At 45.4% G+C, this 13,309-nt stretch overlaps 1 protein-coding gene across 1 annotated transcript in view; it reads left to right on the top strand.

Annotated features, from left to right (window-relative positions):
* The window catches only part of LOC310645998 (uncharacterized protein), a 36,294-nt gene extending 24,293 nt beyond the window's left edge, over positions 1-12,001 (top strand). Inside the window, 6 exon segments of the mRNA XM_083372150.1 lie at positions 1,197-1,296; positions 2,202-2,253; positions 7,704-7,836; positions 8,793-8,934; positions 9,755-9,886; positions 11,766-12,001. Of these exon segments, the coding sequence (XP_083228276.1) occupies positions 1,197-1,296; positions 2,202-2,253; positions 7,704-7,836; positions 8,793-8,934; positions 9,755-9,886; positions 11,766-11,888 (682 nt within the window). The 3' untranslated portion in view covers positions 11,889-12,001.
* Positions 12,002-13,309: the final 1,308 nt, after the last annotated feature.

Below are 13,309 nucleotides of genomic sequence, written 5' to 3'. Positions count from 1 at the left end.
CTTAAATCTGCCTGCTCCCCTTCCCCCTCCCAAAAGGAGCTGTTGTATAAAAGCAGGCAGGACTTCAGACTCCTTGCTGATTTGGGGGGTCATTTTTCAGAGCAATTACCCAGCAGAGAAGTTACACCTGGTGAGTGCTTTTGATTGCTTCTTCTGGCAATTACACTGCCTGCTACAATAAGTAGCGTTATCTACCTGGACATTTGTGCTGGACTCATCTGGCAGTGACTGCAGATAAATTCATGCCCTGCAACGTATAGTATTACATTGTAAGGGAATGAACAACAATTGCTTAAAGATTTGAAGCAGTCTGGAGTTTGTGAATTTGGGGGGGGATATATCTAAGCAGAAACAGATTGCTTTGAGATGGATGAGATATGCTGGTTTAAAATTGAGCCATAACTGAGCCATAATTGGAGTTGAAGGTTTCTTAACTCTCAGGCTAGATGCTGATACTTCAAAGAGTAGCTTTGGCTTTTCAAAAGTCATCTTCTCAAATGGGGTATAGGTTTTTTTTTTAAAGCAAGGTTTCTCCATTGATGAATAGAGGCTGGCTAGTAGAAAGTTATAGGGACACGGTGGCTCAGTGTGTTAGGATGCTGAGCTTGTCGATCAGAAGGTCGGCAGTTTGGCGGGTTGAATCCCGAGTGCCGCGTAGCAGAGTGAGCGCCTGTTACTCATCCCAGCTTCTGTCAACCTAGCAGTTCAAAAGCATGTAAAAAGGCAAGTAGAAAAATAGGGACCACTACGGTGGGAAGGTAACAGCATTCCATGCGCCTTTGGCGTCTAGTCATGCCGGCCACATGACCACGGAGACGTCCCTCAGACAAGCACTGGCTCTTCGGCTTTGAAACGGAGATGAGCACCGGCCCCTAGAGTCGGAAAGGACTAGCATGCATGTGCGGGGGAACCTTTACCTTTACTAGTAGAAAGTTAAGAATACAAAGTTTTCCAGCTAGTGGTAACACTGAAGAAAATTAGATCTATTGAATTGTTTAAGATGGGAGCCCAACCATTAAGTGACGGCCCGGTCTTCTTGAAGACCAGTATATGCTCAGTATATGCTATGGACTGTGTTTCATTGCTTCTGTGGCAAAAGCAGTTACTTCTGGATTCATGAGGGTTCCTCTTCCACTTCTGTTTTAGGACATCCACAAAGTCCATCTTCCTACTCTGCTGTGCTTGAGAGTCTGAAGAATTTCCGAAAAGATGGCAGGGAAACCCAAACTGCACTATACTCGAGGAAGAGGAAAAATGGAATCTATCCGTTGGTTACTTGCAGCAGCTGGAGTTGAGGTCTGTTTTATCCTGCTTGTTGCGAGCCTACGGCACACAATTCAGCCAGCGCTCTGGCTGGCATCTCAAAATGATCTTCTAATAACAGCATCAGAGAGTGAGCAATGATTCACCCTTCCAACAGGTTCTTCACAAAATGGATGGGTTGATACACCCGCAGGTGGAAGAATCAAAGCATTCAAAGAATATTTTTTTCCCCTTGGGAGACAGGGCTCCCTTTCTTTTCTCTTGCGAAACAGATTTTTTAAAGTCTTAGAGAGGCTCTGGGTTGGTGAATTTAATGCACTTGAAGTGCAAAAAAAGAAAAAGAGGGAGAGCTGATATTCCAAATACAAGTTTTGGAAGGATTGATATACCCGTTTGGACAATGAAATCAGAATCCAAGAGGGGGATTAGAGTGGTTTCCAATCGAAGCCATGTTTTGCAATGGAATTAAAATCACAAAGCTGATTACCTTTTCACAGCCTTTTGCTGTGCTTAGCTGGCCTATAAATTTAATAAGTTCAATTCAATTCAATTCACTAGGAATGTTCATGACCATATGCTAGATGAGGAAATTGAAGAAAATATTCCTGAACAAGGAAAGCAAATTGTGGTCATGAAAATTGCAAGGCTGAAATGATAGGTACTGAGATCACCTTAAAGGATTTGTGACCTTCTGGAGCTGGAGCTGTGACAACCTCTTTGCAAATGCACAAGGTTCTTTCAACAGCCATTGTGCAAAGGCACCTATTGCTTCTTCACAAAAAATTTGAATCAGCCTCTACTCCCAAATAGGAAGCTTCTGTTGCTTTGGCTTTTTTTTTCTTAACATGTTTAAAAAAACGTGCCAAGCGTGAGCTAATTTCTCTAAAATGATCTTATAAAATGAGGAAAAAGCATTTCATTTTGTTTCTGCATTGCAGTTTGAAGAACAATTTTTAGAAACAAATGAAGATTTGGAGAAGTTGCGCAGTGGTGAGTTGGATGCAAATTTTCAATAAATTTATTATCCATTTTTATGATGAGATCAGGGCAGGAGTTTATAGGCGGTGTAAGGTACACACCTGTCCGGCCACCTGATTGGCCCAGCCACGCGGTGGGAATTCCTGGACACCGGGTTGGGTGACCAGGGGCAGCGCGGGAAACCTGAGGCTGCGGGTTGGACAGCGACGGGCACGCCGGGCATATAAATACCAGCGACGGGGCAGGTAGGGCCAGTTCGGCCACGTGTACCTGAATAAACAAGTTAACAGCAGTCCGTCTCAGCGTGTTCACTCGCCCAACCGACCGGACACAACAGTGGCGACGAAGTCGGGATCGGCAGTGGCAGAGACAGAGCGCAAGACGAGCAGACGCGGAGCGGGAAATTCAAAGAGACGTCAGTAGCGAAAACCCTGAACCAGCGGAAGAGAATGGCGCAAGTCGGCTCAATCCGGGAATTCGACCCCCAGTACCCAGAGGACTGGGAGGAATACGTGGGACAGGTTGAGGGGTACATGCTGGTGAACGGAATCACGGATGATCGGAAGAAAGCCGCCGCGTTGCTAACGATTAGCGGGACGCTGGTCTACTGGGTCGCCGTGGGATTATGCCAGCCAGCAGTGGTAGCCAGCGTCTCTTATGCTGAACTCCTGGGAAAACTGCGCGAGCATTTCACCCCAAAAAGATCCGAACTGTTCTGGAGGAGGATCTTCGAAAAACGGAACCAGAAACCAGGGGAATCAATAACACAGTTCATGGCAGCAGTGAGAGAAGCCGTGCTCTGCTGCAAATATGATAACTTGGAGGTGCGCATTCGGGACCGAGTGGTTCTGGGCTTACGCGATGATAAATTCCAGAACAGAATCATATCCAAGCCCACGGGGAACTTACAAGAAGTCCTCGATGAGCTGCTCACCTACGAGAGCACCGGGCAACGCGACCCCCCCACACAATAGCAATGGCGCGACCAGATCCATCCACCAAGAGTGCCTTGTGGACGGTGGGGTGGAGGACTACCCATGGGAGACAGACATCAATGAAGTCACCCGCCGGTTCAATAAAGCCACAGTGAAACCCCAGCGAGCGGACGACAGCGATCGGAACAGGAGGCCACCTCCCCCACCAGCAAGACCACCGAGGGAAGGCCCGAACAGACACAGGGACTCTGAACCCAAGTGCGGTAGCTGCGGCGGCAACCATCCCCGCGCAAGTTGCCGGTTTAGGAACGCCAAATGCAGGAATTGCGGAAAAACCGGCCACATTCAGAGCATCTGCAGGAGCAAGCCGAGGGAGAACCTGAACGACATCGATGCCTGGGCCGCAGGTAAGGTAACCCCCTGAAACGGTGGCAAAGGGCCCCTTAGGCCACGCACACACACACAGGACCGGGGGGGGCAAGGGCCATCAACCAAGTGCTTAGGCCCAAACTACAAGTCGAGGTCCAGTTACAGGACACCCCCTGCAAAATGGAGGTAGATTCGGGAGCGGCAGTGTCTATAATCTCCAGAGAGACACTGGCTCGCATCAAGGCCAACAGCGGGCGCCGGGTCCCCATCAAACAATCACACATACAACTGGCAGACTTCCAAAAATCACCCATCAAAGTTTGCTGGTCCATCACGATAGACGTCGGTTTCAAGGGGTACAAAGGACCCCTTGAACTTCTAGTTACAGAGGGCCGGAGGACCAGCCTAATCGGCCTCAACTGGTTCGAACCGCTAGGCATATGGGTCGGGGGAATAAACTCCATCCAAACACAAACCCTGCAGGCCGTCTGCGACAAATACGTGGACGTTTTCGATGGCACCTTCGGGAAGTACAAGGGGCCACCAATCAGTTTTAAACTAGACCCCACAGTACAGCCCATTCGAATTAAGGCCAGGTGAGTGCCATTCGCACTCAAGCAAAAGATAGAAGCCGAATTAGACAAACTAGTAGGCCAGGTGGTGCTAGAACTGGTAGACGGGGGGCCCTGGGAAACGCCTATCGTCACCCCCTTAAACCCAACGGGGATGTGAGAATTTGCGCGGACTATAAAACCACGCTTAACTGCGGATTAAAGCAGCATGCTTACCCGGTCTCAACGGTGAAGCAAGTCCTCACTACCATCCAGGACGGCGCCATCTTTGCTAAACTCGATTTGGCGCAGGCGTATTTGCAACTCACAGTCACCAGGGAAGCGGCAGACGCTCAGACGATTGTTACCCACAAGGGGGCGTTCTGAGTCAACAGGCTGCAATTTGGGATAGTTACAGCCCCAGGTATCTTCCAAGAAGTGATGGAGAAGACACTAAAAGGTATACCTGGGGTGTGCCCCTATTTTGATGACGTGCTTATTGCAGGAAAAAATGAGGGGACACTAGCTGAAAGGTTAGAAAGGGTCCTAGAAAGATTTAGGAAGGCTGGGCTCAAACTAAAGAAAGGGAAGTGCTCCATAGGAGTAGCTTCCACTGAGTTTTTGGGATACAGGATAGATGCACAGGGCATACATCCCACAGAGGGGAAGATAAAAGCAATCAAGGCAGCCCCAGAACCAAAAAACAAGGCAGAATTACAGGCATTCTTAGGCCTGATAAATTTTTATCACACATTCATCCCCCTTAAGGCTGCCATAGCTGAACCACTACACAGGCTTTTGGACAGCAAAACACCATGGCACTGGCAGGAACAACATAAAAAAAGCTTCCAAACCCTTAAGGACATACTAGCCAGCAAACCTGCGGTGACACACTTCATTGAAGGGAAGCCAATCTGTTTAGCATGTGATGCTTCACCATATGGAGTAGGAGCAGTGATCAGCCATTGGGATGGCAACGGGCATCAAAGGCCCATAGCATATTATTCCAGAACACTAACCAAGGCTGAGCGCAACTATGCCCAAATAGATCGGGAGGCACTAGCAATAGTGGCAGGGGTAAGGAAATTCCACGATTACCTATACGGTAGGGAATTCACAATACTCACTGACCACAAACCCCTCCTAGGGCTATTCCCCACGGACAAACAAACCCCGCAAATAATGTCACCTAGGATGCTGAGGTGGTCCATATTTCTGTCAGCCTACACATTTTCCTTACAATACAGACCTGGGAAGGACATGGGCCACGCAGATGCACTAAGCAGATTACCACTACCAGACACTGACACTGACCCAGCTCCAGCTAGCCAGATCCTAACAATAGAAGAGCTACCAGAATGCCCAGTGACGGCCAAGGACATCGCCATAGCCACCAGTAGGGACCCGGTGCTAAGCAGGGTGGTGACATGGGTCCTAGGTGGGTGGAACCAAGGGAGCCAGGAACCACAGTTTCAAGCTTATCTAAGGAGGAGGGACGAAATATCAACTCACAGAGGGTGTCTCTTGTGGGGGAGCAGGGTAATAATCTCAGAGGAGCTAAGGGAAAGAGTTATCTGTGACTTACATGAGGGACACCAGGGAATAGTACGCATGAAAGCCCTGGCCAGGAGTCACCTTTGGTGGCCAGGGCTAGACAAGGCCATTGAAGAGAGGGTAGCGGGATGTTACCTTTGCCAGAAGTCTAGGCCAGAACAAGCCCATGCACCGGTCCATAGGTGGGAGGCCACACACAACCGATGGTCACGCATACATATCGATTACGCTGGGCCCTTTCAGGGCAAAACATTCCTCATAGTAGTAGACAGCTACTCCCGGTGGTTAGAGGTAGTGCCAGTCAAATACACAACATCAGCAAAATCCATACAGGTTCTGAGGGACTCTTTGCCACCCATGGGTTATCTGACGTGATTGTGTCTGACAATGGGCCCCAATTCACATCCAATGAATTTCAGGACTTCCTCAAGGCCAACTGGATTAGGCACATGACGTCGGCTCCCTTCCACCCATCCAGCAACGGCTTAGCAGAAAGGAATGTAAGGACCACAAAAGACGCACTACGCCGAATCATCACCGGTGATTGGCCCCAGAGACTGGCTCAGTTCCTACTGGCACAACACACCACCCCGTGCACAGCTACTGGAAAGAGCCCGGCAGAAATGAGGTGGGGCAAGAAACTCACGACCAAACTTGACAGGCTCCATCCCGACAGGACAACAGCAGAGGTGGAACAAGAATGCACAGCCCGGACTCTGGACATTGGGGACCTAGTGTGGGCCAGGAACTACAGCCAAGGGGACAAGTGGTTGCCGGGGGTAGTGGTGGACAAGCTAGGTCTGCTATCTTACATCATTGAGGGGGAAGGGGAACACCAGGTCAGGAGACACATAGACCAACTAAGGAAAAGGGCCCCAGAAATCACCCCACATAAGCAGACCCAGCATCCACCTAACACTGCTCACGGGGGAATACCCTCACTCCCATTCACCCCACACCAGGCCAACACAAGACCCACGTCCAGGACGTCGGGGACAGGAGGAGTCAGGGTTCTCACAACCGAGCCAGGGACACCTGAGGCCAACACCAACGGGGGGGGAAGGGGAGCACACGGAATCCTTACTGCCAACGGGGCTGGATCAGGGCAGGGACCAGTTAGGGGCGTCCGAACCAACCCAGGAAGGGGGGGGCTGAGCCAGCCAGACAAACGGAGAGATACCCTACCAGGGTGCACAAGGCCCCAGCTTACTTAAAAGACTACATAAGACAATAACAGCTTCAATTGGGGGGAAAGGGGTGTAAGGTACACACCTGTCCGGCCACCTGATTGGCCCAGGCGCGCTGCGGAAATTCCTGGACACTGGGTTGGGTGACCAGGGGCAGTGTGGGAAACCTGAGGCTGCGGGTTGGACAGCGCCGGGCACGCCGGGCATATAAATACCAGCGACGGGGCAGGTAGGGCCAGTTTGGCCACGTGTACCTGAATAAACAAGTTAACAGCAGTCTGTCTCAGCGTGTTCACTCGCCCAACCAACAGGACACAACAGGCACCCTGCTTTGAGGTGAATTGAATGGCACCATCTGAATTGCAAAGATTTATTGGGAGTTTGGTCAGTTGACAGCTTGAGTGCTTCTGGATCTACTACTACGATTACTACTACTACTACTACTACTACTACTACTTAGCCCCAAGGAGGACTCTATATATCTTATCTGTACACTTGGATCATCAGTGTGGATCATCAATGTGAATGATTTGGTGGCTCTCAGAAAAAGAGCCCTTCCTATGATGAGCTTGATTAGATTTCCTCAGCCAGCAAAATTGTTCGTAAAATTGCTGGGAGTTGAAGCCCAGAAATTAATTCATATTAATTAAATTTTATCCTGGTTATACACGGATGTTGTTCTGGTAAGGTGTGCTGCCTATCCTGAGGCTATAATCCTTGCATTTTTAACTTGTGGGTTTTTTTTAAATTGTAGAGCATATTAAATAGCCAGTCATATCAATTTGAAATATTCAGTTAACATTTTTTGTTTCATTTGAATTGAATTTCTATTTTCTGAATTCTTCTTCTCGTCTGTCTTTCACCAGATGGATGGCTGCTCTTTATGCAAGTGCCCATGGTGGAAATTGATGGGATGAAGCTGGTGCAAACACGAGCCATTCTCAGCTATATTGCAGCAAAATACAATCTCTACGGGAAGGATTTGAAAGAGAGAGCAATGTATGGGGTTGTAACTATGTTGATTAAAATCTTGAATCTATTATAAACTTGTAACAGAAATATAACATATAATACAGATGCAGTTTGAGATGTAGCATTCAAGATACTAGCTTTAGATGCCAGATCTGGACTGCAGTATTGCAAACAACCACTAGATGGTGGCAAGGAGATAGATCTTTTTGTAGCTGTTTGCTCCCATCTGCTGGTCACTCCAGTTTTTGCAATCAGATCTAGATTTTTGCCTGGCAAAATCTTTCATTTGGACTTCAAATGATTGGAACAAATAGCTTTCTAACAATGTTAAAATGAGTAGGAAAATAATATTTAAAGAGGAAGCTGTAAGTGCATGTAGCAAGACTTATTTTTTTAAAAAAAGCTTTCCTCTGAAGCAGGAATGAGGAACGTATGGTCTTCCTGGTGTTAATGAATTAAAACATTCAGCTTCTTTCAATATTGGCCATGTTGGTTGGAATGTTTCATTTGAAGGTCAGCAGTGTTGTGAGTTCCCCTCCTGCACAGGGATCTTAGAAAAATATGTTTTATAGAACAGCAGTTGTGGAAGATGTTTTAAACCCATTTCCCCCCCAAAACAGTCAGTTCCCTTCCATAGATTGCCATTTATTAATGCAGCTTTAATGCATTAATAAATGATAATCTATGGAAGGAAACTGACTTTTAACTGACTGAACTGACTAATCTTTAATGCAATGAATGCATGCAAAGTGGAATCAGGCATTAGGTTACACACATTAACTAAGAAGGACGTAGAAATCGCTTCTATCAGGTTTAAATTTCTCAAATAGCCTTCCCTCCCCCCTAAAAGTAACTACTCATTTAAAATATTTTTTATACAGATCAAGATAGTATATATGTGTCCCTAAAGTCATTTGGGGCCCAATTCGGTGGCACCTAATTTTAAAGATATTTTCTCTCTCCACCTTGACCATGTCTCTCAGGATTGACATGTATGTGGAAGGAACCACTGATCTGATGGGAATGATAATGATGCTTCCTCTGCAGCCTGCTGAAAACAAAGAAAAGCAAAGAACCTTGATTATTGAAAGAGCTGCAACTAGATATTTTCCAGCATACGAGAAGGTAAGTAATAATGAGGTGGGGGCTTTAGAAATCATCTTCCCCATGTATTTCCATCCAGTTGAGTTGAACTAAAGCATTCATAATCCCCTGGTTGTACTGGCTAAGGATGATGGGGGTTGTAATCCAGTCTGTCTGGAACCTACCAGCTTGAGATTGGCTCAGAACCTATACCCTCCAGTGAAAGTTTCCAAGATGTAAATATGGACAAGGCAGAATTTATTTAATTTATTGAATTTGTATCTTGCAATCAGAATTCCCTCCACGCAATGGTTACTGGATTCTAGTACTACTTTTGAAGAGTGTGGAACCATCCATTGTATAGCACCAGTAGCCAAAGCAATTATTTTGCTCCTGTTGCAAATATTGCATTTGTTAGACATGGGCTAAGGAAGGCTCAGTGGGTTAGGACGCTGAGCTTGTCGATCAGAAGGTCGGCAGTTTGGCGGTTCGAATCCCGAGTGCCACGTAACAGAGTGAGCACGTTACTCGTCCCAGCTTCTGCCAACCTAGCAGTTCGAAAGCACGTAAAAATGCAAGTAGAAAAATAGGGACCACTACGGTGGGAAGGTAACAGCGTTCCGTGCGCCTTTGGCATCTAGTCATGCCGGCCACATGACCACGGAGACGTCCTCGGACAAGCGCTGGCTCTTTGGCTTTGAAATGAAGATGAGCACCGGCCCCTAGAGTCGGAAACGACTAGCACGCATGTGCGGGGGAACCTTTACCTTTACGGAAGCTTATCTTTGAAGGTGTCCACTTTGCCTTTTGCAATCTTAGTCCCCAAATATCTTCATCTTATCTCGGTTTCTTCATGTTGTAGATTTTGAAAGACCATGGGCAAAATTTTCTGGTTGGTAATAAGTTTAGTTGGGCAGACGTTCATCTCTTGGAAGCTATCTTAATGGCTGAAGAATTCAAGTCCGACATTCTCACTAAATTTCCTCTGCTGCAGGTAAGGACACTACTGAAACTGTGGGAATTGGCAAGCTATGTGACTTTAGTATAAGGTAGTCAGTATTTTCAGAGTGTAAATGCAGACTAGATTGTCAGCCACAGATGGGGACTATTTTAAAAGAACCACCAGCATGCCATGATGATGATAATGGCTTTGACATCTGTAATCTCATGTAGTGAATGAGTATGAATTTCTATCCCTTTGCTTTATATGGATGATATAAATATGGATGATATTCAGCCATAAATAGATTTAAGGTGCTGGTACTTACCTTTAAAGCCCTACATGGCTTAGGCCCGGGATATTTGCAGGACTGTCTGCTGCCGGGAATGACTTCCCATCGCCCAGTGCGCTCACACAGAGAGGCCTCCTCAGGGTGCCGTCGGCTAGACAATGTCGGCTGGCGACCCCCAGGGGGAGGGCCTTCTCTGTGGGAGCGCCAGCCCTATGGAACCAAATTCCCCTTGAGCTCCGGATGGCCCCGGATCTCCGGTCCTTTCGCCGTGGCCTTAAAACTTTCCTTTTTCATCAGGCTGACCTGGACTGACGACAGGGTTTTTTAAAATGTTTGTTTTAATTTTTAATTGTTTAGTTTAAGTTATTTATTGGGGCTGTTTATTTAATTTCTTTTAACTTTTGTCTTGTTGTTTTTATTGTTGTTAGCCGCCCTGAGTCCTTCGGGAGATAGGGCGGCATATAAGTCCCAAAAATAAATAAATAAATAAAATATGGATGATATTCAGCCTTTCTGAAATGTAGGCATTTCTAGACACTGCCCATGCTGATACATGGCACATGCTTGGAAGAAACAAACACACACCACCTCTTCCAAGTGCAATCAGGATTTTGAATCTGTTTCATGTGGGCGCTTAAGGGTGCTTCCTTGTTTTTCCTTAAATGTGCATATTACTTGATTCACCAGACACTACACTGGTAGGTCTCCCCAATCTAGCTGCAGAAGAACCTTGTGGCACCTTTCATCAATACTGACTCTAATTGAAGTTTCTTTGAAGTTGCTAACAAATATACCTTATTGGGTACAGATCAAAGATCCAATGACACCAAGTTCCCTTTAAAAACCTCACCTGCTCACTGCACATGTCATGAAATACCACAGCTCTTTGATCCTTTGCCAGATTTTTTCTTTGCAGCTTAGCCTGGATTGCAGTTTGAACCTGTACAAATTGCTCAATATTTAAGTGCTATTTCCAATTGCTCAACCATCAGGTGATTTGATGGGCAAAAAGGAGTGTAGAGGGAAGACTAGGCGGGGGAGTGAGAGAGGGAAGAAAAGAAATAGATTGGTAGTTTTTTTCCAAATACTGGAAAGGATTTGGGAGTCTTCCACCAAGAACATCTGAGATAGATTACAAAGCAAGGATCGAGAACCATAAACCTACATATCTGTCATACATGATTCTTAGTCAATATGAACTCAATTAGTGAGGCATGAACTTTATTTGAAGAATATTGTTTCTGTAGAGAAATTATATGAACACTAATAATCTACCAATTTTATTCTATAGAATTGAAGGAGGGAAAAGGAAAACCAAATCTCACAATAGTTCTGCAATGACAACCAGTTCCTCAAACTTTTACACTGTAATAGTGTGTATTTTTCTGCTAATTTCCATTTACTCTTCAGAAGAACATTTTGAAATTAAGATTTCTGACCTTACCCATTGTCATGTTTCTTTGCAGTACTTTGTACCTTATTAACACTTAAACACTTTTAGTACTTCAACAATAATGATTGCTAGCCTTACATTTTCATTTTGCATCTAGAAATATATAGCATTTTCAGGCTGTAAACTCATATCTTATTTTTCATTGTTTCTTAGAGGATTTTCTCTCTCTTTCTCTCTGTCTTTCCTAGGCTTTCAAAACAAGAATAAGCAATATTCCTACAATAAAGAAATTCTTGCAGCCTGGAAGTCAAAGGAAACCTCCAATGGATGATAACATGTTTGCACAAATTAAAAAAATATTCAATTTTTAAAGAGTTTTTCAAATACTGGCGTATTTCTACTAACATACGTTTTCCCCCAATATATTGCTAATTTTAAAGGATCCTATTATTAGAAAGATAAACTAAATAAAATTGCAATTCCTTTTAGTTTTATGATCATAACCTTTTGGAAACAGGGAAAAAATCAGTAATTTACATGAAAAATATTTTTAAGGCCTTGTATCTAAAATTATCATGTATAATTCTGTTTTTTTTCACATGAGCAAATAAATTCTGTCTTACCCCAGAATATTGTTATTGCAGTTTATACCTTTAAAAACACCAAGTGATTCCTTACTTGTAATGTCATTAACTCCTGTCTCTGTAGTTGTTACTATGTAGTAATAACTTAAGAAAAAGAAATTTATAAATTTCTCTTATGTTACCATTTAATATGTGATTTTGCACACGTCTCTATAGAACAGGGGTCAGCAACCTGAAACAGTGAAAGAGCCACTCGGAACCGGTTCCCTCACAAAAGGAAAAACTGGGAGCCGCAAAAAATGTGTGCGCATGCGCGTACATGCGCATATGCGCAGAACAGTGTTTCACTGAAGAGTGGAACCAAGGCGAGATATGCACCTACCCTGCATATTTGAATTGATTGGTTGAAATTTTTAAGTCCCACTTTTTTTTTTGGACTGCACATGGCAGAGGACTGGGAGCCGCAGGAGATGGCTGAAAGAGCCGCATGCGGCTCCGGAGCCGCGGGTTGCAGACCCGCTATAGAAGTTAATCCTGTCAATTTGCAGCAATGCATTCTAGTCTACAGACATTACTAATGAACCTTCAAGTTGCAAACTTTTGCTGATGTGAACAAACCAGTCTGCACCTGGGAGTTGGGAAGTGGGCACATTTGCTTTGGCAAAACACCTGTGACACACCTGGAACCCATCCCCTCCTGACCCCTTGGACCCTCTAGGCTGGAACTGTGGACAGACACAGCACAGTTTTCACCCCACATAAGTTGCAACATTACAGCAGAATCTGACTGGTTCAGTGAACCTTGGGCAGCTGTGGTGGAGAAGATAGGAAAGAGCCAACTTCTAGTGTGCCACATATATTAAGAGCCATGATGGCACAGCGGTTAGAATGCAGTATTGCAGGCAAACTCTGCCCACAGCCCAGAGTTCAATCCTGGCTCAAGGTGGACTCAGCCTTCCATCTTTCTGAGGTATGTAAAATGAGGACCCAGATTGTTGGGGGTCAATATGCTGACTCTAAACCGCTCTAAAGCACTATGGAGTGGTATGTAAGCCTTAGTGCTATTGATATTAATATACAAAAGAGGCATGCCAGAAACCGACCCCCTCTCACTTCTCCTGCCCTCCCTCTATGCCCCGTTTGGCCACCACCCAAAGCTACCCATGCAAATCACTTTAAGAAATACTGAAAGTCAACAACTTACAAGA

This window comes from Vipera ursinii (genome assembly GCF_947247035.1).
Source record: "Vipera ursinii genome assembly, chromosome: 1".
NCBI classification, from domain to species: Eukaryota; Metazoa; Chordata; class Lepidosauria; order Squamata; family Viperidae; genus Vipera; species Vipera ursinii.
This window is presented reverse-complemented; position numbering and strand designations above follow the sequence as displayed.